This window comes from Schistocerca cancellata, chromosome 3 (genome assembly GCF_023864275.1).
Source record: "Schistocerca cancellata isolate TAMUIC-IGC-003103 chromosome 3, iqSchCanc2.1, whole genome shotgun sequence".
In the NCBI taxonomy this organism is placed as follows: Eukaryota; Metazoa; Arthropoda; class Insecta; order Orthoptera; family Acrididae; genus Schistocerca; species Schistocerca cancellata.
In genome coordinates, this window is record NC_064628.1 from 210,876,660 (window position 1) to 210,902,953 (window position 26,294).

The 26,294-nt window shown below is 40.2% G+C and overlaps 1 protein-coding gene across 1 annotated transcript in view; it reads left to right on the plus strand.

The window, feature by feature from the left end:
• LOC126174833 (FAS-associated factor 1) overlaps window positions 1-26,294 on the plus strand; it is a 165,614-nt gene that overhangs the window by 10,447 nt on the left and 128,873 nt on the right. The window contains exons 5-7 of the mRNA XM_049921213.1: window positions 7,031-7,313; window positions 17,607-17,730; window positions 17,813-17,958. Coding sequence (XP_049777170.1) covers window positions 7,031-7,313; window positions 17,607-17,730; window positions 17,813-17,958 — 553 coding nt within the window. The remainder of the gene's footprint in view (window positions 1-7,030; window positions 7,314-17,606; window positions 17,731-17,812; window positions 17,959-26,294) is intronic.

Consider the following 26,294-nt stretch of genomic DNA (forward strand, 5'->3'; position numbering starts at 1 on the left):
CTAAGAATGTATCCCCAGAATAGAGAGACATGAAAAAATAGTAGTTACATTAATGATCTGCAGAAGTTCTATCGTGGGCAGGGCAAAGCATGTCATTTCTGCATTACCAGTTCTTTTCATCTGAACCCAAAGGGATATTTTAGCTCAGAAGTGAGAAGAATGCTCTTGAAGAAAACACACTGAAGCATAGTCTGCAATTCGTTTTTTATGGCATGTAATTTTAGGGATGTTATGATAAAAAGTAGTTTGAACTGAGTTAAAGTAAGCTTTTTCCAGTTGGTCATTCACTTAATTTTTTTGACCCATGTTCTGGTGGAATCAGTTGACCTTCAGATATATGCTTCTATGAATGAATATGTGGTATACCAATTTTTATGACTTGCATTTTGTATATTTGCAACGGGATGCTCTTCAGTGCAATGGGAACTTCTGTAGTAGGGACAATTTAATATTAAAAAGGGGACACTTCCCGATATTCTGCAAATATCATCTACTTGGTCACAAATTGGCTTTTTGCTTGTTAGACCACTGTCAGGTTGTAAATGAATGTCAAAACCAGATATGAAATGTCATGCGGGTTACACAAATGTACATTACTATGCTTGTGTCTTGAAACCCAGTACCACCTGCAGGTTGTCTGTGTGACAGCTTCCAAGGGCAACAAAATTTTGATTTTCATTATTTCATTTAATTGTTAACTGAATTTAAAAATCTAAAATGCTATCATAATCTAGTCATTAAGAGGTATAATTTTATATCGAAAGTTTACAGTATGACAGTTAGAAGCTGTATGTTTGTCTTGGTGGCCCACAAATACCTCGAGTTTATTCATCCAGTGTTAGAGAATGAGGGCCCCCGGCAACTTCCAACAAGTTTTAAGCACAATTTCAAACACTTTTTAAATTTTTCTCACTTACACACTTAATGGAAAATATTTAACATGTTAACTCGTTTGTAAAATAATCAGACATATGAAGCTATTTTATGCATGAATGTCTGATTTTTTTTAAAGAATCGAGGATTTACTGGTAGTTACTAATAAGAGATACAGAGTATGAGAAATACCATATGTTTACAAAAGGAAGAATTACCTTTATTGTTACACAGAATTCATTACGTTTTACAAAAAAAAAAATTAAATAAATATATTTTTGACTATAATATTGTAATGGCATTGTTGCTTTGAGTGCCAGAGTTGATAACAATTAAGTGATGAACGATGAGAAACTGAAAATACCAAATTGGTAGTTGGTTGTCGGTAGCCAGTTAGAATTTTACCACATTGTTGAAATTTTTGGCAGAATCATAAATAATGCATGAAGTAGGTTATTGCGATGAAAAGCATGTCTCAAACTATGCTACACATCTGTCTATTACGATCGTAATTTCGTGTTGAGATTTGAATTGACTTCACTATCAACCAAACTCACAATTTCCAACCAGACATAACCCTTGGGCTGTGCTACAGGTCTGTCTATTAGCACATTGGTTATTCTTCCTTTGAAATCGAAGACAAATTTAATCAGTTCACATCTTCAACTGAAAGAAGTCATTAGATTCAACAATTCTCATTGGCTGCCATATACCACTACACAATTGTCTATGACCAGTGTCTGTGAACTGCCAACTTCAGCACACTACACAAGAGCTGCAGACACCTTAAGTGCATTGTAATCCAATGTTTTCTTAACTGATGTTTGGTAACCCATTATGTTCGTGAGAATCAGTGTTACATGCTATGTAATATCTTGATCTTTTGTGCACTTAAGTTTCCATTAATTTAACGAGTGATATATTTTGTATTACTTTCCTTTTTTCACAGTGCTTCGCCTTTGTACAAACTGTTTCAGTTGGACTGAATAAACGTATCTGACATTTCATTGTGTAGTTGTAGAATTAGTTACCCTAATGGGTGTATGTAGATAGTGATGTCATGTTTGTTTTCTTTTTGGTGGTGTGTGGGAAACTTCAGTTTTCATGTTGTTATTCTGCATGTTTGGTGTTTCTTTGCGTCTGCAATAGGCTATAGTTCGGCAGCTTCATTAGGCGCTACTCTCCTGTGTTTAAGTTTGAACACACACTTTGAAACCAGCAAACTTGGTTCAGTTTACAATTGTCCAGACTTCCGTCGGCTGCATTCAGCTCATACTAATTAAAGGTGAACATGGGCAATGTGGTTAACTGTTGTAGATTTCGTAAATCTGAGAACGACAGAACTCTCATTACATGCAAAGGTAAAGCACAGAAGTTCTGATGATGTAAAATTCTGTTGTGATACTTGGAGCTTCAATAGTAACTCCATATTTTTTACAACATGAACTGTGAAACAGAATAGGTGATATCAAGTGCCCATTTTGTGTGGAAAACATACTTACCGTACTCCCATAAATATGTTGGTCGAAGGAAACCACTCACTGGAAAGCAGAAGCATTGAACTATTGATAGGCATACACAAAAAAAGGAAGAATACTTGCTACCTTCAGAGTACTCTTTTTCACGAGCTAGAGTCACCCCCCCCCCCCCCCACACACACACAGACCTGGCTATGAGTGGTCTCCTTTAATCCCAAAGTATTAATTCTACCAGAACTCTCTTGCAACATTTGTACTTTAATATTAATAAATAAAGAAATGAAGTCACAACTGTTGTGACAGAAACTCAGTTTGGACTAGAATAGTGAAATGGATAATAGAAAGATTTGAATTCATGTGGTGATGCTCAAGGTAATGAGATTGAAAATAAATATCAACACAGAAATGATAATTGGGACCCTCGGAACAAAAGTTTCAAATTGAACTTCAAGACAGTTCATCATACAGAAATGTTGGGTAGTGATAAGATGGACATTTGAGGCTCTAATAAAAAGAAAAGTAAAGAAGGATATACTACCTGAGAAAGTAAAGAATCCCACTGAAGAAATATAGAGTAATGTCATTCGTGGGCTCTGAGTGAGTTCAACTGTACAGTTTAAAATAACTTGCTGTGTGATGTAGTTATGAATGTACAGTTATTTTCATGGAGAAAGATGGAGTCAACTGATGATTTAGGTATCTGTGAAGCAAAAGAGATTTCTGCTGTAATCTACAAAATTAAGTTTGTGTTCATCATCATGAATGAAGGACAGTGAGAAATGCTTAGGCAGTAGACGGTAAATACTGCTCAGCATCTTCTACACACATATGGTTTTCGTGGGTAAATCTACATGGGAGACAAAAAACTGGAGAGTAGATGTAGTTATTGATGCAATTGTGACATTTGTGATCAATTTGTATGTATGCCTGAATGTAATATTTTGTAAGGGTATGAAATGGAGCAATCACTCGGACTCTGTCATAGGTAAGGCATGGGGTAGGCTTTAGTTCAGGGCTTAACAACTGGCCGGTTTTGAGCGCGAGTACTCGCGTCTGCTCAGGCACGTGCTCGCGAGCAGGTGCAAGGTCGCGGAGTAGGGAGGGAGGGGAAATGCGCGCGCACGTTTGATGTGATCTCGTGTTCTTACAAGGGAACCTTCCCATCGCACCCCCCTCAGATTTAGTTATAAGTTGGCACAGTGGATAGGCCTTGAAAAACTGAACACAGATCAATCGAGAAATCAGGAAGAAGTTGTGTGGAACTATGAAAAAATAAGCAAAATATACAAACTGAGTAGTCCATGCGCAGGATAAGCAACATCAAGGTTAGTATGAGCTCAGGAGTGCCGTGGTTAGCATAAGCAGCTGTGGAACAAGAGGGCCTTGGTTCAAGGCTTCCCTCCAGTAAAAAGTTTTAATTTTTATTTTCAGACAATTATTAGAGTTCAGGCACTCACATATAATAAATTTCGCTCTCCAGAATTCCAGGACGTGTTCAGATTTGCTTGGGCATATGCAGGATTTGACGGTCTACACAGGGAAAAATTTGAAAACGTTAAAAACATATGTTTTGACAGAGCACAGAGAAAACTGTGCGACTGTGAAACTGTTGCATTCATTTGTTGCAGTTTATGTGATACACTCTTATGTTTTCATCACTTTTTTGGGAGTAATTATCACATCCACAAGAAAACCTAAATCGGGCAAGGTAGAAGAATCTTTTTACCCATTCGCCAAGTGTGCAACTTAGGTGGGTCGACCATATATTCCTGTCATGTGATGCACATGCCGCCGCCAGTGTTATATAAAATATATCAGACGTGTTTTCCTGGATAAAATGTTTCTGGTTCCCATTGGAGAGGCACGTCCTTTCGTCTATTAATCGCACAGTTTTGCGGTGCGGTCGCAAAACACAGGCCTTAAACTTATTACAGTGAATAGAGACGTCAATGAACGAATGGACAGATCATAACTTGCAAAAACAAAGTAAGTAAACTTTTCGCTCAAGGGTAGACTTGAACCAAGGACCTTTCACTCCGCAGCTGCTCACGCTAACCGTGGGACCACGGCGCTCGTGTGCCCAGATATGCCTTGATGTTGCATATGCTGCCCATAGACTACTCAGTTTGTATATTTTGCTTATTTTTTCATAGTTCCACACAACTACTTCCTGTTTTCTCAGCTGATCTGTGTACAGTTTTTCAAGGCCTATACACTGTGCCAAATCATAACTAAATCTGAGGGGGGTGCGATGGGGAGGTTCCCTTGTTAGCAGATTTAACTAGCCATCTGAATGCTTTGAACATTTTACTACAAGGTAAAGATCTGCTAATTACTCATTTCATAGATCGAATACGAGCTTTTAAAATGAAACTGACACTTTGGGTGAGTCAGCTGGAAACAGGAAACCTAGATCATTTTCCTAAATTATCATCCATGCAAGCTGTTCACAAAGACTGTGAACGTTATTCACATAGTTTAGTTCATCAGCACTTTCAAGATCTGACAGCACTAGACAGTGATTTTGATCTGTTCTCTCCATATTCAGCGAATATATAAGAGATTCGTCCTTAGCTGCAGCAAGAAATTATTGACCTGCAGTGTTACAGAGAATACAGAGACCAATTTCAGAACAAGAAAAACATTTTGGAATTCTACAGACACTTCCCTCAGGATAGATTTCCTCGTTTGCACAAACTGGCGGCTACAATAATATCAATGTTCGGTTCCACGTATGTTTGTGAACAACTGTTCTCTGCAATGAAATGTAACAAGACGCGCCTGAGAAACGCATTGTCTGATCGAAATTTAAAGTGCACGCTGCGCCTAAAATGCGCAAGAATAATTACTCTGAACATAGACGCAATTGTAAAGGGCAAAAACTACAAGATAACCGAGAATCCCACACTTCAGTGACACCTTTTATTGTGTAACAGTTCACAAATTAATGCGAATGTAGAGGCATACACTAAGCTAATAAAATTATGTGGCATGTGTACATTTTCCTTTGTTTCATTTGTCGCAGTAATAATTCGTGAGTGATATCCCTGCAGGTGGCCGCGGATTTACATTGACTGGCGGCAGCTGTTGTGTGCCCCACGTGACTTTCCCCACTCTCCGCTCTGGTCCGGTAGTGGGGGTAGCGTGCTCGCGCTGCTCTGTGCTCGCGCCTTGCTGCTCACAGCTTGCTCCGCGAGCACGTATGTTGTGAAGCCCTGCTTTAGTTCATTGGTGGGATATTGGGAAAATGCTGTCATTCTACAAGGGAGACAGCTTATAAAATACTCATGCATCACATCCTTGAGAATTGCTCAATTGTGTGGAACACAAACCAATTAGAACAAACAGGCAGTATTGAATATATGCAAAGAGCACCAGGACAAGTGGTCACAAATTTGTTAAACTCGCTGGAGAGAGTCATGGAATAACTTTAACTGGCTGATGTGTGAAGACTGAAGTCAGCTATCCCCCAAAAGCCTACTTTCACAGTTTCAACGACTAATCTAGAAATATACAGTACCTGGCAACATTATTAGGTGCAGCTTCATTTTTTAACAGAATACAAATTTAGTGGGTGTAGAAAGCTGCAAAGATCATTTTGATCAGTGTAAATGAAATGATATAACTTCTTTAAACATTACATGTTATTAATAATAGACAAATCATGCAGTTTTGATATTAACTGTTGTTAAAAGAAAGTTCCAGTAAGCAGAACTAGACCTAACTTCTTAATACATCATCGTGCTACATTCAGCAGCTATTATTGTTTTGTTTTACCTTGACATACTGTGAATATAGGCTTCTACAGTGTCTTGCATCTGTGGGTGATGATACCAGATTTGAATAATCTTTTCAGTGAGACGAATTTTTGTGATGCTTGTTTCCCTTGCCACTTCCCTTGTCACCAGCTCCGAGACATTTTTATTGGGTTCATGTCTGGCTAATTTCCTGGCCACAGTAACAAATTGCTAGAAAAATGTTTTTATTGATAATGCTGTGTGGTATCTAGCTCTTTCCTGTAGAAACATAAATGGTTCTCCTTTAGTAGGTAGTTGCCTCTTCCTTGAAACTTCCTTGTACTGATCTTGCCTCATTGTTTCTTCAACAGAGTACAGACGTCCAGTGCCCTTGCCACTGATGACAGACCTATCTTGACTTTGCACAATACAGTCGGGATGGTACTTTTCACCATGGTGCCTTTGTACAAACAGAGATTTATTTTTGTACAAATGGAGATTTATTTACCAAAATTTCAAATGTGGCTTCATCACTAAAGCTAACTTGAAACAAAATGAAAAAGCCATTAAGATTTGCTTGGTTTGGTCTAAAACGTTTTCCACTACTGTATGAAGGGAAATACTGTCTTAATTTTATGATACCTGCCAATTTCCAGAAGTCTTAAATTTTGATGCTTGTGCTCCTGTGCCCAAGGAAGAACATATTGACAGAATGGCAGCAGTTAATTTTAGCTTTTGGGCAGGCCTACAAGTAGTGAAGTTCATTTGTGAAAATCTTTATTTTTAACAGATTAACTATAGGGTAAAATAATGGTTATGTGGTAAACACCACTATCTTTTACTTATGGTTTGCTAAGTTATTAAATTTGGGAGTGGACTTCATTATTTACCTTATCATTTGTGAAGAGTGTGTGTTAATGGTATGAAATGATTCTGTTGCAGGTCGAAATTTGTTGAGAGACTGATTCAGACGTACACTCTTAACATTCATGATCAAACAAATAATAAAACTTACAAGCTAAAGTTCTTGGGCTCTAAAACTATTCTTGAAGTGAAGACCGATGTGTATACTCTCACAGATATACCAGTGAGGCATCAGGTGTGGAAAGGTTGGCCACCAAATGTTGTAAATGACAAAACGACATTAGCATGTTCTGGCATAAATTATCCATCCCATGATTTTGTTTTGGAGCGAGCAGCCTCTACAGCCAACAGTGATAAGAGAGTAAGTCACCTTATTCTTGAAAATTGAATATTATTTTCTCTGTTTTAGTTTAAGTGTTTATTCTAGTTGCAGGGGCAGCAGTCTGGACTATTGACAGATCTGGCCTTAAAATATTATCCATCATGGCCGTGCAGTGTTGATACTGTGGCACAGCTGTATGATTTAATGATGATCTATCCTCTTGGCTAAAATATTCCAGAGGTAAAAATAGACCCTCATTCAAATCTTCAGGTGGCGACTAAGCAGAAGAGTGTTGCCATCAGGAAAAAAAAAAAAAAAAAAAAAATTTTGACATTGTACATGTTGGGAATTGGATAGAAGAATTGGATAGCAGAATCCATTAATCAGTTAGTGAAGCTAGGGAATATAAAAAGGAAAATGGGTGGTTGATGTTAGATATAGTGGAAATTATTGACGTATGTTGACAAGGAAAACCAGTATTTTTGGTCGGGTGAGTAGAGGGTTATTAACACACAACATGTAGACCTAATGCAGGAGGAGGACAAATAATGTGTAAGAAAATGAATTGTTGGTGAACAGCACTGTGAGCACATTATCACGTGAAGTGAGACATTACATTTTTAGGATGGCATGTCCCACTTCCAAGCTTCCACGACAATGAAAGATGTTCATGACATTTAGTAGTAAGTGTCAGACATTCCACTGTGGGAGTTGTTATTACGGTATATGCAGATGGATGAACTGCCTGAACACATCACTTCTGCAATGTGAGATGGTGAGTGGAATGTCTCCACCTGCTGTGTGGGGTCATGTGTTCCTTGGTGGCAAGCTTTTGAGGGTGAGGGTGCTTAGAAGACAAGGAGGAAAAAGAGAGAAGGTCATGGCTACAATGAACACCGTGACAGAGACTGTTGAATTGGCTTATATAAAAATATACTTCTCGGCTTGGTCTTATACAGGTTACATATGTCAACCCCCCTTAGTATAAGAGATTCTGTTGTAAAAGACAATGATGATGTAAAAAAAGTGGAATACAGAACATTTAAACTTCAATTATTTACATCATTCCAGCAGCTTGGAAGACAATTAATGCTTTCTTACAGCACCCATCCATGCATAAGGGGAGGAGGGGGGGGGGGGGGGGGGGGACTCTGCGAGGCTGATGGAGCGTGGTTAGGGGGGACTGACTGAAAGAAATTTCATTAAGTAAATCTACTTATATCAAACATAAGTAGGTTGCACACAGGTAATGTAACCCAGTGCCATACTGAAAACCATAATGATTCCATTTCAAACCAAAGTAGATACAAAGCCACACAAAGCCTACTTATTCGTTGCACTCGTATAAAAACGTTTATGGTTCGTGTATTGACAAAAAGAAAGGCACTACAATGAGATATTTTGTAATTTATATTAATATTTGCATGCAAAATACTTCAAAATAATGCTCGAATAAGTTTTCCATTCACATTCAAGAACGGTATTTTTTTGTCCACTGACAGTATGTTCCGTCTGTTAGTCAAGATTTGACCAGTTTTCAACTGCACACGTTTGACCAGAACAAATATTGCTACAGAACACAACTGCCAGAGAACTAAATAGTAAAGGTTGGGATACTGACACTTTCTTTCGAACCACCATTTTAATGGAAGTTAATGTTCATGTCACAGATCTTTCTATTGTTGCAAACATTTCACAAATTTATTTTAATAGCAGTGTCATGGCACTGGTTCATTTTAAAACGTGTCACCTTGCTGTCTCTGTTACCAGTGTGAAAAGCACGGTGCCAGTGCCTTCTTTACAGTGCTACTCCACATGTGATGATGAAAAGAGTGAACAAATATATGACGGAATAAAACAACTTGTTGAATTTATTAAAAGGGATAAAAATTTAATTGTGATGAATAACTGGGTAGACTTTTGCGTAGAGTATAACATAATCTTTGCAGTCATTTGGTTTAAGAATGAATGTTGTATATGTGAGTGATACCAAGATACACCAGAAGGTTTCATACAGACTGTGTGATAGTAAAATCACAATATAGACACCAGATTTCAAACTGCAAAAAATTACCAAGAACAGATGTTAACTCTGACCATAAATTATTGTTTATGAACTGCAGATTAAAACAGAGAAAATTACAAAAGGTAGAAAATTAAGGAGATGAGACTTGCATACGTTTAATGAACCAGATGTTGAGAATTTCAGTGGGGGTATTAGGGAATTGCTGATTGCAATAGGAGTAAGAGGTACAGCAGAAGATGAATGGATAGCTTTGAGAAATGAAATAGGGAAGATAACAAAGGACCAAATGAGCAAAAGGAGAAAGCTCAGTAGAAATCCTTGGATGATACATTAGTATTGAATTTAATTGATCAAAGAAGAAAATATAAAAATGTAGAAAAATGAATTGGGCAAAATAGTTTACTGATGTCTAAAAATGAGATACAGAGGAGATGGAAATGACAAAATCAGGAGTGGCTAAAGAATAAATACAGAAATGTGGAACCATGCATGACTAAGGGAAATATAGATGTCATTTATAGAAAAATTTGAGAAACCGAAGCGGAAAATGAGAATCATCTGTGTTAACATTAATAGCTCAAATGGCAAGTCAGTACCAAGCAAAGAAGGGATGGCTGAAAGATGGAAAAAAAAATATATATAAAGGGAAGAGGAAGTGGGTGAAGATGATATGGGGAAAACAACACTGTGAGAATATTTTGACAGAACACTGAAAGACTGAAAGTACCTAGTTAAAATACAGGCACTTGGAGTAAATGATATCCCCTCAAACTTATTGCGATTCTTGGGAGAGCCATCCATCACAGAACTATTTCACCTCATACACAAAATAAAAGATCCGCTGGATGCTCACAACTCATGAGTGCATGCATGGCAAGCATGCCCCCCCCCCTCCCTCCCTCCAAGCCATTGCAGTACTTCTTCTTTCACTGCGGTTTTATTCTCTCACTATAACTTTTCTCTGACTTATTCCCTAGGATGGATTTCTTACTGACAACTTGTCACTTTATGGAGTTGATTCTGCCTTCTCCAGCTTTGTTCCTTTAATTTACACATAATTCTGTTAATATACGTTCTGTTCCCACATCTGGTTGTGACAACCTTTTTCAAAAAAATTTATGAATTTTGTTCAGGGAAGATCACCCACTACCCAGCATGGTAGCCAGTCCTGTATGATGTTCCCTCATCATGTAGGCATCATACTGTCGATGCCTGAGCTGTCACCTGTCGGTGCATTCCAAGGAGTAGGTTCCCATCTGTGTGAAAACTTTGGGCACTGTCCATCGCACCAGGTGACCTTTGCTCTGGCTGGTACAGTCCATGGTGAGAATCCTCATTCACAGGAGGCACCATCATGACAGATATTTGGCATCATGAAACAACCAAAGTTATCAGTGAGTGACAACGATGTTCCTGTGTCTTTGCAGACAACCACAATTTAGTGCTGATAGCTAGAACATGAAGAACTTTTCCTCCTTGGTTAATCATGGGAGGAAAACAAAACCAAGTGACTTGCAGACAGTTATTCCCCCCAGTTCTCGGTTTGCACCAGAGTAGATTGCAGGTTCTTTCTCTCTAAGCTAGTGTTTCTTGTGAAGAATGTTGAAAATGTGTTTGAACTCTCTACTCTTAGCAAATTGCAAAGTGGTTCAAGATTAATTAAGGTGGCAAATCCTATCCAGTCGCAGTTGTTACTCCCTTGCAAACAACTTGGTGATAAACCCAAAAGAATCTCAACATAGTGTAGGAATTCAATTTTCAGCTGGATCTTTTGTAGTAGACAAAGGACTATATGAATACTTGGAGAGATGGGGGACTCGCTGTGTACATTCTGATAGCCTGACAGGAGATGGGAGATTCACTCGGTACGTTGATGCAGCCCAACAGCAAGATAAGACACTGGTGCATCCATCCTTGCTTTTGAGGGGAATTTGCTTCCAGATAAGATCAAAATCATGTGTTACTGCTGCAAAGTGAGCTGTATTTCCCACCACTGATGTGGTGTTTTAAATGCCAGTGCTTTGAGCATGTCTTCCCAGTGTACACACAACCAAATTTGTGGAGACTGTGGCTGGCTACTTCACAAAAATTCACCTTGTGTGCTACCTCCTGTATGTGTCAGTTGCTGGAAAACCCAATTTCCCTGATCCCCAATGTTTACTACCTTACTCAAGGAATGCAAAATCCAGGAAATGAAGGTCACAGATCGTGTCCCATATTCTTAAGCTCAGAAAAAATATGATTGTTCATATCCAGTCTCGTGTCATACACACCTTTGTCATTGCTGTGGCCAGGTTATCAGCAGTACCCAACATATTTACTCACTTGACAGTGACATCCAGTAGTTGCGTAAACAAGCTTGACCATGGGGGTGATGGACTTCTCCTCTCATGGTTCCTGTGGTGTCATCTGTGGAACCACTACATGCATCTGGCCAGAGAACCAGTGTACTTCTCTGATGTTTAGCAGTGTCAGGGCTTCCTCTTGGCAACTTTTCCCTCAAGAAATCCACAGACAATTGGCCCAACATCAGCCACTGAAGGAACTACAGACTGTTGGTCCCAGGCTGCCCACTCTTCTTCTGTTCGTACACCCACAGTGGATAAGCCCTCATAGGGATCTCAAGTTCAAAAATTTGTGAAGAAGAAGAAATAATCTCAGCAGAAGGTGACTCCAGTGGCACCAGAGATGCCAGATTGCCTCCCCCCCCCCCCCCCCTCAAGACATTGGAGTCAAAACCAATGTTTGTTGATATTCCATCCCACCAGTGACACTGTGATCCTGGGGCATGACCTGTCCTCCTGGAATCTTCGCACCTAACCAGGACATCCTCCACTTGATAATCCATTGAAATTGCAGTGGCTATTACTGCCGCCTGCTGTAACTACAACAAATAATGTCTTCGTGTTCTGCAGTCTGTTGCTCTCCAAGGAATGCATTTCAGTGATGACATCCCCTAACTCCTTGAGGTTAACATACTTTCTGTTTAAATGGTCCCGAGAAAGCATTTGAATGGGTCTGTTCATTGGTTCGTACAGGTGCTGTCAGTGATTGAATTCCCCACCATACTGTGTTGGTAACAATAGCAGTGTGAATGCAAACTACCCCCAGAAATTACCATTTCTAATGTTTGTCTCTCTCCAAGCAGGCTGCGTACTTATCTTGAAATGACCACCTTAAACTAAAAACTCTCCCCCCTTTTTCTCCTATTAGGGGATTTCATTGCACACTATCCCTTGTGGGGAGAACACCTTTGGTAGAGGCCTTCTGATTGACCAGCTTCTTTCCAATCTCAGTGAGTGTCTCGTCAATGACAGTACTCGATTCACTTCAGTGTTGCCCATGGCACCTTTTCAGCTATTAACCTTACAATCTGTTCTACCAGTCATGCGTCTTTGCTACAGCGGTTATTACGTAACGATCTTTGTGGCAGTGACCACTGTCTGGTCATCCTGTCACTTTCTAGCCAGCACCCAATGTATCAATTACCACATTGGACTCTTCAAACAGCCATCTGGCAGTTATATACCTCTGCTGTCATTTCTGTTCTTTCTGTATCAAATTGCATTCATGAAGTTGTGAGAGACGTCTCCCACAGAATCACCTGCTTCATTGGAACTGCTCCTCCCTTTTCTACAGGCCTCTTCCCCGCTGGTTAGTGCCATGGTGGACCAAAGTGATTGCAACAACTATTCATGATCCTCAAAGCACCCTACAGTGTCTCAAATGACACTCTTCACGGATCACCCTCCCCCCCCCCCCCTGCTTTTAAGTGGTTTTGCACTGAGACTCACTACCTAATTAAACACAATAAGAATGAAAGCTGGAAGTACTGGGTCTCCTCCTTGGGAATTTGTGCCCTTTCTTCCCATGTGTGAGCTAAGCTCCTTAGTCTTCTGGTCCACAAAAGCTCAACTGTTACAGGTCACCTCCTTCAGGCTGGTATTTGTACTGATGTGCTGGTTCTTCCTAAATGTCTTAAAACCCACTATGTGACTGTGTTGATGTTCTATTCTTACCAGCTACCTTTTGAGTGTATAAACGACAAATTGTAGTCTCATCCTATCTACCCACCCCCTGACATGACAAATTATGTAATGATCCTTTCACTGACTGGGAACTGCTTCAGGCTGTTTGACTCATCACACGATATGACCCCAGGCCTTGATTCGATTTGTAATCGGTTGATCTATGATCTGAATGTTAATCGAAAACTCCATCTACTCGGATTTTTCAATTGTATTCGGCTAGAAGATGTTTTCCCTTCACAGTGGTAACTGGTATCATTGTCTCAATCCTTATCCAAGCAAAAGCCTAGTGTCCATCGAAAGCTACTGTCAGATTAGCCTCACCAATGTGCTCTTGAAAGGGTGGTAGCCTGATGATTATGTGTGGTTTCCGGGTGAGACAATTTGTGTGGGTAGGTTCTTTTGGTCAACAATTCATTGCAGTCTTCTTCTTCTTCTTCTTCCTCTTCCTTTTTTTTCCCCCTACACAAGGCATACAACATTGCTTGTTGCCATTCAGTTATATTCAGCCTTCATGACTGGGGCTTTCTAGGCTCCCTACTAATTTTTATTCATCAGTTCTTATTGTACAAGGTGTTTCGGGTTGGAGTTGATACATCACTCAGCTTCCCATGGGTCTAAGAGAACGGCTTCCTGCAGGACTCTGTGGTAAATTTTACACCCCTTCTCATTGCCATCAGTGGGCTACTTGTCTTCTTGTCAGGCCAGTGAATACCTCATTGCAGTGGTTATCTCCCGGTCTGTAGCTCCAAGGAGCCATTCAATTGACCACCACCCATGGCTTCCAGTTCTCTTACGTAAAAACACGAGTCATACATTTTTGTGGTTGCACTATGGTCCATTCTGATGCAGAACTCTACTTGGGTACCCAGTGTGTGGACATTTTTGCACAGTACTGAATTTTGGGCCTCTTGTTTGATAAAAAGCAGCCACAACAGCCACATATTCATCAATTAATGACTAGCTGAGTGCAAAAGCTTAACTCTCTCTGCTTCCTTGCCCATACCTCGTAGTGTGCAGATGGCTCTATTCTCCACCATATTTACTATGCCCTGGTTTTATCCCAAGTGGACTGAGGTTGGCTAGTTAATGGCTCAGCAGTACCTTAAGCTTCGAAATTGTTGGATCCTTTCCATCATCACAATGTAAGACTGGCCTCTAGCATCTTCCAGGTGAATCCCTATCAATTTTTATTCATCAGTTCTTATCCCACCTTTTTCAGTTCATGTGCTTGTGTTGAGCAGGCATGTTCCCTCTTCAGTTCTGGTGGCACCAACTCTTGCTCACTTTTGTAGTCACAATTTGTCAGTTTCGTAATCATCCAACTTATCAAATTCATTCTGCATACAAGCGTCATTGACCCCCTGATACCTGCCCTTGGGTGGAATTACCACTTGAATGTGCCTCAAGGTTCTCTGCTGGGACCTCCGCCTAACTTTGTTATAATATATCTAAAAACAAAGATGATGTAACTTACCAAACAAAAGTGTTGGTACGTTGATAGAGACAATAACAAACACAAACACACACACAAAATTCCAGCTTTCGCAACCCACGGTTGCTTCATCAGGGAAGAGGGAAGGAGTGCAAAAGGCGAAAGGATGTGGGTTGTAAGGGAGAGAGTAAGGAGTTATTCCGATCCCAGGAGCGGAAAGACTTACCTTAGGGGGAAAAAAGGACAGGTATACACTCGCACACTCGTTATAAGGTGTTTTCATGCACACCTCCCTTTAGTTAGTGCCTGGACATGAATTAGGACCAAAATATTTTGAGCCCATAAAGTGGTTTGGGTTCGGGACAAATGTAGGCACATGCGAGGCTATACTGACCTTATGACTCACTTAGGAGCAGAAGCATTGAGTTGTTGTTAGGTAGATGTAAAAGAAAGAAAATGTGATGGCTTTCAGAGTTATCCTTTTATGAGATAGAGTAAAACACACACACACACACACACACACACACACACACACACACACACACACACACACAATCTATGCTCCTACATTTTGCCAGCTGTTAGTCCCAGCTTGCAACTTGGAGAGGCAGAGGTGGGAGGGGGGGGGGGGGGGTTATTTTACTCAGTTCATTTAAGGATAACTCTGAAAGCTAGCAACTTTTCTTTCTTTTGTTTGTGACTATCAACAACTCAATTCTTCTGCTTTTCTGTGAGTGGTCTCCTTTAATACAAAAGAATTTACTTAGACTGAAGAAGCAAACTTAAATTTATGGCATTCGCGTATTTGCAGAAAGCTTCCGACAATGCCAATTAGAATACTCTCTTTGGAATTTTAGAGGTATCAGGGATATAATACTGAGAGTGAAGGTAATCTACTACTTGCACAAAAACAGGCTGCAGCTATAAGAGTAAAAGAGCGTGGAAGGGAAGCAGTAGTTAAGAAGGGAGTGAGACATGGTTGCAGCCAATCCCTGGTGTTATACTATACGTACATTGTGCATACAGTAAAGAAAACAAAAAATAAATTTGGAAATAGAATTAAACTTCAGGATTAAGAAATAAAAACTTTTTTCAATTACTTTGTAACTCTATTGTGGTGCCAAAAGAGTTGGCAAAAGATCGTTTCTATGGAATGGATATTGTCTTGGTTAGGCAGTTAAATTAGATAATGAGAGGAACTTTTCTAAAAAGAAGCAAAATGTCAACAAGAAACAGTAAAGACAAGTAGATAATAGAAGTGTTTGCGGAGTGGTGCTACAGGAGAATGCTAAAGGGTAGCTTGTGTAACTAGCAGAGAGACACTGAAGTTAAGTGTGAAGAATAGAGCATTACTGATAGAATAAGTCATAAGTAGCTTACTTTTATGCTGAAATGGATATCAGTGTATCAACAATGATTACTAAAGTATAAAAGACAGAGAAAACAATTAGGGAAATTTAAAGTTCAGTAAGGTAGATAAAGAAGCAATCATGTTGTTTCTTCAAAGGGAACTCGAAATATTTACATGTGGGTAGAAGCATGTTGAAGAACTGTGGCAATAGTTCAGAAAAATAGCGCACAATGTACTGGATAGATAGATACATAGTAGAACAGTTTGTGATGGGAGGGACATGACATCGAAACCAAAGCCCAATCATCCCAATGGAAGCATCCCGGAGAGCCAAGACCAAAAAAAGCGTGCCAAGTTCGATCAAATGTCAAAGTTTTGCTCACTGTTTTCTTTTTCCCAATTACAATGGCGTAGTGCATCATGAATTTTTGCCTCAAGGTTGTACAGTCAGTAAGGAGTATTACCTTTCGTTATGTGTCGTTTGCGAGAAGCAATATGCAAAAAGCATCTGGAATTGTGGAAAAACAATTCATGGCTTTTGCATCACGAGAGTGCACCTGCTCATTCATCGTTGCTTGTGAGGGATTTTTTGGCCAAAAACAACACGACAATCATGCCTCAGCCACCATGTTCACTAGATTTGGCCTTCTGCTACATTTTCCTGTTTCCAAAACTGAAGAGACCTATAAAAGGACGAAGATTTTCAATGATTGAGGAAATAAAAACTGGAAGTACTCAAGACTGTACCAAAAAGTGCTTATGAGAAGTGCTTCGAGGATTGGAAAAAGCGTTGGCACAAGTGTATTGTATCTGACACCTGTCTACAAAAAGAGTAGCATAAACGAGCCTCAAAACTACTATTCAATCACATTGACATCCATATGTTGTAGAATCCTAGAATGTATTATTAGCTAAAACATAGTGAGGTCTCTCAGACAGAATGATCTCCATGGCAAGCAGCATTTATTCGAAAAACATCAGTCATGGTAAACCTAATTGCGTTTTTATCGCATAACATCTTCAAAGCAATGGATTGAAGCAGTCATGTTGCTACAGTATTTGACTTACGAAAAGCATTTGATTTGCTACCACACTGATTATTAACAGTTATACTGTTGCACTGATATTAAATAAAATTTTGACTGAACTGATGGTTTTTTGGTAGGAATGGAGAGTCATTGACAGAAGTAGAAGAAACCTTGGATGTGCCCCAAAAAAGTGTTTTGGGATCCTTGTTGTTGTATGTTAGTGAGCACATAGACTTTTTGCAGATGATACAGTTATCTATGACACAAATAGATATCCAGTCAGGTTATGGTAAGATTTCAAAATAGTGTACCCACAAAACACAGAAAAATAGTATCCTATGACTACGTCATACATAACGTGGTTTTTATTAAGATGTTTGTACAGCTTTAATTTTGTGTAATGTAAGTTTTTTTCTATTTAATCTTTATTTAAGTATATCAGCTGGCTATGATGATATTTTCAGATTGTTGTTGATCTGGTGGAGAGTGACAATAGCTCAGCAGAAGAGTTTGAAGATGCATCAGAAACATTTGCTGTTGAAGACGATATCTTCGTTGATGTTGAAACTAAAAGAATGCAGCCCTTAAGTATGTCACCAATATTTATTAAGTATTTGTAATCTTTACCTGTTTCATTACTTTCACAGCCAGATTATTCTTTTTTCTTCAGTTCCAGATAACGTAGAGGATGAAACTGCTGCCTGCATTCACTTTTGTGACCAGTTTACAAGTCGTTATGGTTCGTCACATCCAGATTTTTTCCCAGGATCTTTGGAAGATGCAATTAAAGAGGCTTGTATGAAACCTGCAAAAGATGTGAGCATTTTACTCCACACTGCAGCACTGGTTTTGTTTGTTTTTTGATTACTGATATTTAGGAAAATAGTTATTTTTCTTTTTTCTTGTCATAATGGCTTTCTTTCGTAGTGTCATAAGACCGCTGGTCCCAGTGTATGATCATGTTGTGTACTCTTGGAACATTTTTTTTCCATCACTGGAGAGCCCACAAACCATTTTTTCTCCAATTGTTTTTATGTGGAACCAAGTTACAAGGTTTGTTACGAATCTCACCACTAGATTTTACAAGCTGCAGCAAAATGAATGTGAATGTTTGAACACTTTGGAACTGCTTGTCATTGTTCAGAGATTTGGGCTCTGCATATTCTATCCTCTCATACATTGAGAGTTGCTCATAAATTATAAGCCCAACACTTTGTCTCAATATCTGCACTGTCACTGGGTAGTAAAATTTTAATCATGTTTAGACCAGTTTCAATAGTGGTTGTTGTTGTTGTTGTGGTGAAACACCTGTCAGGCATTGGTGGATCTTCAGACCCAGTTCTCAACACCAATAATTGTTATACAATTTCTTTGTGTTGTATGGCAGACTTTTGTAGTGTATGCTGTACACTGATAAGTTTTCTGCAGCAACACAGAAAGTTCCTGACATAGTCAATGTTTTTCGTGGATATAGTGTTTCCAAAATCTTCAAATACTCAAATTAGTACTAGAAATAGCACTTCAGTTACATAAAGGACTGTCCTACTAATTATAGAGAATAACATTTTAAAACTATTTTTATCTTAACATTTGCATATAATTCCAGACATACTCCTATCTGTTCCGAAAATTAACGTGTTTTGGGTAAGTCAGCATAAAGAATGTGTGTTTTTTATGTACACACACTGGAACTTGGTAGTGTGTATGGATTACAGAGAGTGGATGTAAGTGATCCTGCCTTGCCTGTAGACTACTTACAGGTCACGCAGTGTACAATACACATATGGCTACATTAATAGCGTTGGGAGCAATCGAATGAAAACAATCGACTCATTCAGTTGTAGCTTTTCGTATCAATTGAACTATCCATTCTTTTGAGTGAAACTGTCTATGGGAGTAAGCGAATGGAAACAAATGAATTAGTTGGTTGTAGCTTTATGTCTCAGGTGGATTATTATACATTCATTTCTTTAGAGTGAAACCAGTCCATGGGAGCAACTGAATGCAAACAGTCAACACAATCTGATGGTGTTTTGCGTACCGACTGAGTTATTCATTCTTTATTTTCAGGTGAAACCAGTCTGTAGTTTTTCTTTTGGTTGAAGCATGTATTCAGTTGTTTGTTCAACTGAATCCACTGTTTAGCGGTTTAGTAGACTGAATTATCCAGTTACTGTTCTGAGTGAGACTAGTCTGTAGTGCTTTCATTAGGTGAAGTAAAGCAGTGATGTACAATACAATCTGGGATACATCTACACCCAGACGGTAGTCCCACTCTAGGTTTATTTGAAGACACCTCAATGGGTACGCCAAAGTTAAAATGTGCGATATGAATACTCTTTTAATTATGTACTACACAAATTATTCTTTTCACTATTTAAAACTGATATATACACTGCTGTGCGTTAAATTGTTCCAGGTGCAGTTAACGCCATGTAAAAATAAAGCTTCGTTGGGAGTAAAAAGTTGAGAAAGCGTAAAAGTTCTTGTAGGGGTATGTGAAGGAGAAAGAATACGTGACAGATTTTTGTGACTGTTTCCATTCCGTTTTGCTGAAAAGATGTGATGATGTCTATGTATTACAAAAAATATAGCCTCCAAGACTCCTGCAGGCTCCATGTCAGGGCAGCAGACAGCAAGAGGAGGACATGACCAGTAGGCACTAACGCAGGTCCTGACAGTACTGCTCTCATGCTGGCCACTGCGCTACCTCTTCGCACTGCATCCCTGGTGCTGGCGGCAGCGGCAGCAGCAGCAGCAGCAGGAGGAGGAGGAGGTTACAGCAGTGGGCGCAGTGCACCTGCCATAATATAATGACCGTCACCACCACCCCCCCTCCCCCCCCCCCCCCCACCCCAATGGAAAAGGGTGAAAAAGTATGGGAGTGAAATTACTCAAACCCAGACACTGAGTGAAAACATTCATATAACTGGTGTCACTAACAGTTAATTGTGTCAGTCATGTGTCTCACATTGAATGAAACCACTCAAACCAGGAAAGTGTGTGAAAACATATGTATAGTGGCCACAGTCGACAGAGACTACTTTCAGTTGATTGTCTCACATTGAGTGAGTCTATTAGCAGGACGGGCTTCACTAGACATGGCCTGCACCTCAACAGGTATGGGAAGGGGAGGTTGGCAAAGCTTATAGGTGACAGTATGGGTGGGGGTGGTGGGATCACTCACGGGAAAATTCCTGCAGTAGTGGGTGTTAGAGCTGCACCTTTTTTAGATTGAAGTCAGCTGATAGGTATTCCTGCTTAAGGGAAGTCTCTCTAACAAAGGAACTGCTTTTGACAAAGCTTAGGTATCCAAGTAATGAGGGAATTAGTATATTTCATCAAAATATACAAGGTATTAGAGATAAAGTTAGTGAACTGCTTATAGGTGTTGACTCTGAAATTATTGGTATATCTGAACACTTCTTAAATAAGGAGATAATTCAGAGGCTTCCTTTACCAGGATACAGGTTGGCTGGCAGCTTTTGTAGGAGCTCTTTGCAGTGTGGGGGAGTAGCTATGTATGTGAAAAATGGCATCCCATTTGAGTCAATTGATGTTTCAAAGTACTGCACTGAAAAGTTGTTTGAATGTTGTGCAGGCGTGGTTAAATTTAGTGGAGCTAAACTTCTAACTGTTGTTGTTTATAGATCCCCAGACTCCGATTTCTCAACATTTTTGCTAAAGCTAGAGAAGGTTCTTGGTTCACTTTATAGGAAATACAAAAAGTTAGTTATATGTGGTGACTTCAATATTAATTGTATAAGTGATTGTGCAAGGAAAAGGATGCTGGTAGACCTCCTTAATTCATATAATCTTATGCAAACCGTATTCTTTCCAACGAGAGTGCAAGGGAACAGTAGAACAACCATAGACAACAATTTTGTTCATTCCTCATTACTAGAAGGGCATTCTGTTAGCAAAAAGGTGAATGGCCTTTCAGATGCACAAATTTTAACTGTAAAAGATTTTTGTGCTGTGACACATGTTAAATATAGTTATCAATTGTTTAGGAAAGCTGATCCAGTTGCTGTAGAGACCTTTGTAAACCTTATCAAGGAACAAGAGTGGCAAGATGTTTATAGTGCTGATACAGTAGACGATAAATATAATGCTTTTCTCAGAATTTTCTCGTGCTCTTTGAAAGTTGCTTTCCGTTAGAACATTCAAAACAGGGTACTAGCACAAACAGGCAGCCTGGGTGGCTGACTAGAGGGATAAGAATATCTTGTAGAACAAAGTGGCAATTATATCAAAACATTAGAAACAGTCAAAATCTAAAGGCAGCAACCCATTACAAACAGTATTGTAAGGTGCCTAAAAATGTTATTAGGAAGGCAAAAAGTATGTGGTATGCAGATAGAATAATATCTCAGGATAAAATGAAAACCATATGGTCAGTCGTAAAGGAAGTGGCTGGTCTGCAGAGACAGGTCGAGGATATAGAATCAGTGCGTAGTGGGAATGTCCGTGTTACTGATAAGTCGCATATATGTACAGTATTTAATAATCACTTTCTGAATATAGCAGGTGAACTAAATAGAAACCTAGTCCCAACAGGGAATCATATAGCGCTCTTAGAAAAAAGTGTTTTGAGACTGTTACCTGGAATGCTCCTCCATGATACTGACAAGAGGGAGATTGAGTTAATAATTAAATCACTAAAGACCAAGAACTCTCATGGATATAATGGGGTATCTAGCAGAATACTGAAGTATTGTTCTATGTATGTTAGCCCAGTACTTAGCCATAACTGTAACTTTTCGTTTAGGAGTGGTCAGTTCCTGACCGATTAAAGTACTTGTTAGTGAAGCTACTTTATAAAAAGGGAGACAGGGATAATGTTGACAATCTTAGACCTATTTCTATGCCATCGGTGTTTGCAAGGTAACGTTGACCACATCACTGTATGGAGAGTGCTACGGGAGAACCAGTTGTTTCTGTACCATGTACAGCGTGTGCCGGCACTATCAGCAGCTGATTGGCCTCCACGGGTACACTTTTGCGAATGGTTCATCCAACAATGTGTCAATTCTCATTTCAGTGCAAATGTTCTCTTTACGGATGAGGATTCATCCCAACGTGATCAAATTGCAAATTTTCACAATCAACATGTGTGGGCTGACGAGAATCTGCACGCAATTGTGGAATCACGTCATCAACACAGATTTTCTGTGAACGTTTGGGCAGGCATTGTGGTGATGCCTTGATTGGGCCCCATGTTCTTCCACCTACGCTCAATGCAGCACGTTATCATGATTTCATACAGGATACTCTACCTGTGCTGCTAGAACATGTGCCTTTACAAGTATGATACAACATGTGGTTCATGCACGATGGAGCTCCTGCACATTTCAGTCGAAGTGTTTGTACGCTTCTCAGCAACAGATTTGGTGACCGATGGATTGGTAGAGGCAGACCAATTCCTTGGCCTCCACGCTCTCCTGACCTCAACCATCTTGACTTTCATTTATGGGGGCATTTGAAAGCTCTTGTCTACGCAACCCCGGTACCAAATGTAGAGACTCTTCATGCTCGTAATGTTTATGGCTGTGATAAAATATGCCATTCTCCAGGGCTGCATCAGGGATTCCATGCGATGGAGGGTGGATGCATGTATCCTCGGTAACGGAGGACATTTTGAACATTTCCTGTAACAAAGTGTTTGAAGTCACGCTGGTACGTTCTGTTGCTGTATGTTTCCATTCCATGATTGAAGAGCAGTAATAAAATGAGCTCTAACATGTAAAGTAAGCATTTCCGAACACATGTCCACATAACATATTTTCTTTCTTTGTGTGTGAGGAATGTTTCCTGAAAGTTTGGCCGTACCTTTTTGTAACACCCTGTATAAATGATATGCCTTTTAGTATTACAGGTGATTCAAAAATATTTCTGTTTGCTGATGACACCAGCTTGGTAGTGAGGGATCTTGTGTGTAATGTTGAAACAGTATCAAGTAATGTAGTTCATGAAATAAGTTCGTGGCTTGTGGAAAATAATTTGATGCTAAATCACAGTAAGACTCAGTTTTTACAGTTTCTAACTCATAATTCAACAAGAACCAATATTTTGATCAGACAGAATGGGTATATTATAAGCGAGACGGAACAGTTCAAGTTCCTAGGCATTTGAATAGATAGTAAGCTGTCGTGGAAAGCCCATGTTCAGGATCTTATTCAGAAACTGAATGTTGCTTTATTTACCATTAGAACAGTATCTGAAATAAGTGACAGTTCAACATGAAAAGTAGTCTACTTCGCATATTTTCATACGCTTATGTCGTGTGGTATTATCTTTTGGGGTAATTCTTCTGATTCAAAAAGGGTATTTTTGGCTCGAATATGGGCTGTTCAAGCTATATGTGGTGTAAGTTCGAGGACCTCTTGTCGACCCCTGTTCAATAGTCTGGGAATTCTGACATTGCCCTCACAGTATATATTTTCTTCAATGTCGTTTGTTGTTAGCAATATTAGCTTATTCCCAAGAGTTAGCAGCTTTCACTCAGTTAATACTAGGCAGAAATCAAATCTGCATGTGGAATGCACTTCCTTGACTCTTGTGCAGAAAGGAGTGCAGTATTCTGCTGCATCCATTTTCAATAAGCTACCACAAGAACTCAAAAATCTTAGCAGTAGCCCAAACCCTTTTAAGTCTAAACTGAAGAGTTTCCTCATGGCTCACTCCTTCTATTCTGCCGAGGAGCTCCTGGAAGAGCTAAAAAATTAAGCAAATTCCAGTGTTACATTGTTGATTTTCTTTATTTAAACTTACAACTTGTCGCCTGAATATGTTTCTTATATTTCATTTTATCTGTTTCTACTATCATGTTATAATTTCATGTATTGACTCGTTCCATGACCATGGAGACTTCTCCTTAATTTGGTCCCACGGAACAATAAATATGTAAATAAAAAACCACTTAAAACTGGCGAGTGAGTGATAACATCCATATAGCTGACGTGACCACAGAGACTAGTTTCATTCAGTTTTTGTTTGACTGAAAAAAACAACTAAAGGAAAAAACAATTGACTGGTCAGTTTATTGTTGAAAAGCAGTTGTCTGACTCATCACTATATTTAAATATTTATATGCAAGTAGAGTTAATGATCACTTAAATTATTTTGTATAATTGAAACTGACCTAGTTTCCTAAAAATACAAAATAATACTATAAATATACTACAGAAAGTTCTGGCAGAATTAAATAATTTAGGAGTAAATGTAAAACCTCACCAAACATTAAAGCTGTTGAGTCATTGACAGGCACATAAAAAAAGGCTGAAAACTTCTCTGCCTTTCAGACGAATTCTTCTTCCAATGTGCCCCTCCCCTCCTCTCTCTCTCTCTCAAAGACACACACACACACACACACACACACACACACACACACACACACACCCTGCGGGTCCGGGGATTAGAATAGGCCCGAGGTATTCCTGCCTGTCGTAAGAGGCGACTAAAAGGAGTCCATCCCCCTCACGGGGGTAGTTAGCGCCTGCGTCCGGAGACGGACGGTTTCACGACCTCTAATCGTGGTCTTTTTGGTTTTTCCCTTCTCGTTTCTTCCTTCCTTTTGTTGGTTCCTTTCTTTGCTCTTCTCCACCTCACTGTCTTCCTTACTCTTTCCTATGACTTCTCCTTGCCTTCTCATTGCCTTTTTCTCCTTGCCTTCTCATTGCCTTTTTCTCCTTGCCTTCTCATTGCCTTTTTCTCCTTGCCTTCTCATTGCCTTTTTCTCCGTGCCTTCTCATTGCCTTTTTCTCCTTGCCTTCTCATTGCCTTTTTCTCCTTGCCTTCTCATTGCCTTCTTCTCCTTGCTTTCTCATTGCCTTCTTCTCCTTGCCTTCTCTGGTCTCCGCCTCGGCGTTTGAGACAGTCTGTCCTCTTTCTCCCTCTCTCTCTTCTTTTTCCTCTTCTTCCTTCCTTCCTGTGCGTGTCTGAAGGCCGACCCACGCGTTCGCACGCGTAGCCGGTGACGGGGTAACGCGTAAGTCCCCGCCCTGGGTAGACATGTAAGGCACGTTCGTACCCCCTGGTAAAGGCCAGGCCCGGGGAGGGGTGATTGCCTGAGCTGATACCTTCTGACCATGCCGATTGGTCCCTCCGTCTGTTTCTCGGGAGGTGTGACCTGAGGTGTAAACATTCACCTAAGGCGGGAGTGCCCTCTGAGAGGGTCCCCACAAGGAAGGAGCGCGCCATCGGAGACGCTGGCAATCATGGGGGATTCCTCCGCAATGGATTCTACTCCATCGCTTTCGACTTCGACCCAAAAACGGAAACGTGACCAGCCAACAGTGACAAAAGTACTACCGCCTGCCCCACAGTTCCTCGTAGTTTCTCGATCTGAGGACGGAAAGGATTTTTCCTCTGTCAACCCTTTCGTTATTCAGAAGGGCGTAGACGCCATAGCCGGATCTGTCAAATCTTGTACCAGGTTGCGTAACGGTACCTTATTACTCGAAACTGAGAGTGCCTTTCAGGCACAAAAACTGCTTCGGGCCACACTCTTGTACACGTTCCCTGTCCGGGTGGAGGCCCACCGAACTTTGAATTCGTCTCGGTGTGTAGTCTATAGTAGCTCCCTCGACGGATTGACTGACGAGGAGCTTCAATCTTTCCTCGCTGAGCAGGGCGTGACGGCTGTCCATAGGGTCATGAAAAAGGTCAACAATGACCTTGTACCGACCCGGACACTTTTCTTGACCTTCGATAGTGTTAAGCTGCCATCGCGCATCAAGGCGGGCTACGAGGTTATTTCTGTTCGCCCCTATGTCCCGACACCTACGCGCTGCTACCAGTGTCAGCGTTTCAATCACACTCGACAGTCTTGCTCCAATGCGGCTAAATGTGTCACTTGTGGCAGGGATGCCCATGAGGGTGACTGTCCACCTCCGTCTCCTCGTTGTGTGAACTGTCAGGGTGACCATGCCGCATCCTCCCGCGACTGTCCTGTCTATAAGGAAGAGCGCTGTATCCAGGAAATACGGGTCAAAGAGAAAGTGTCCACCTCGGCTGCTCGCAAGCTATTGGCTAGTAGGAAGCCCATGCTGCTCCCAGCGGGGAAATACAGCACTGTCCTCGCCTCTCCTCGGACTACCCGGGAGGTAGCAACCCAGACATGCGATCTGACCTTCAGCACCACGGTCGTC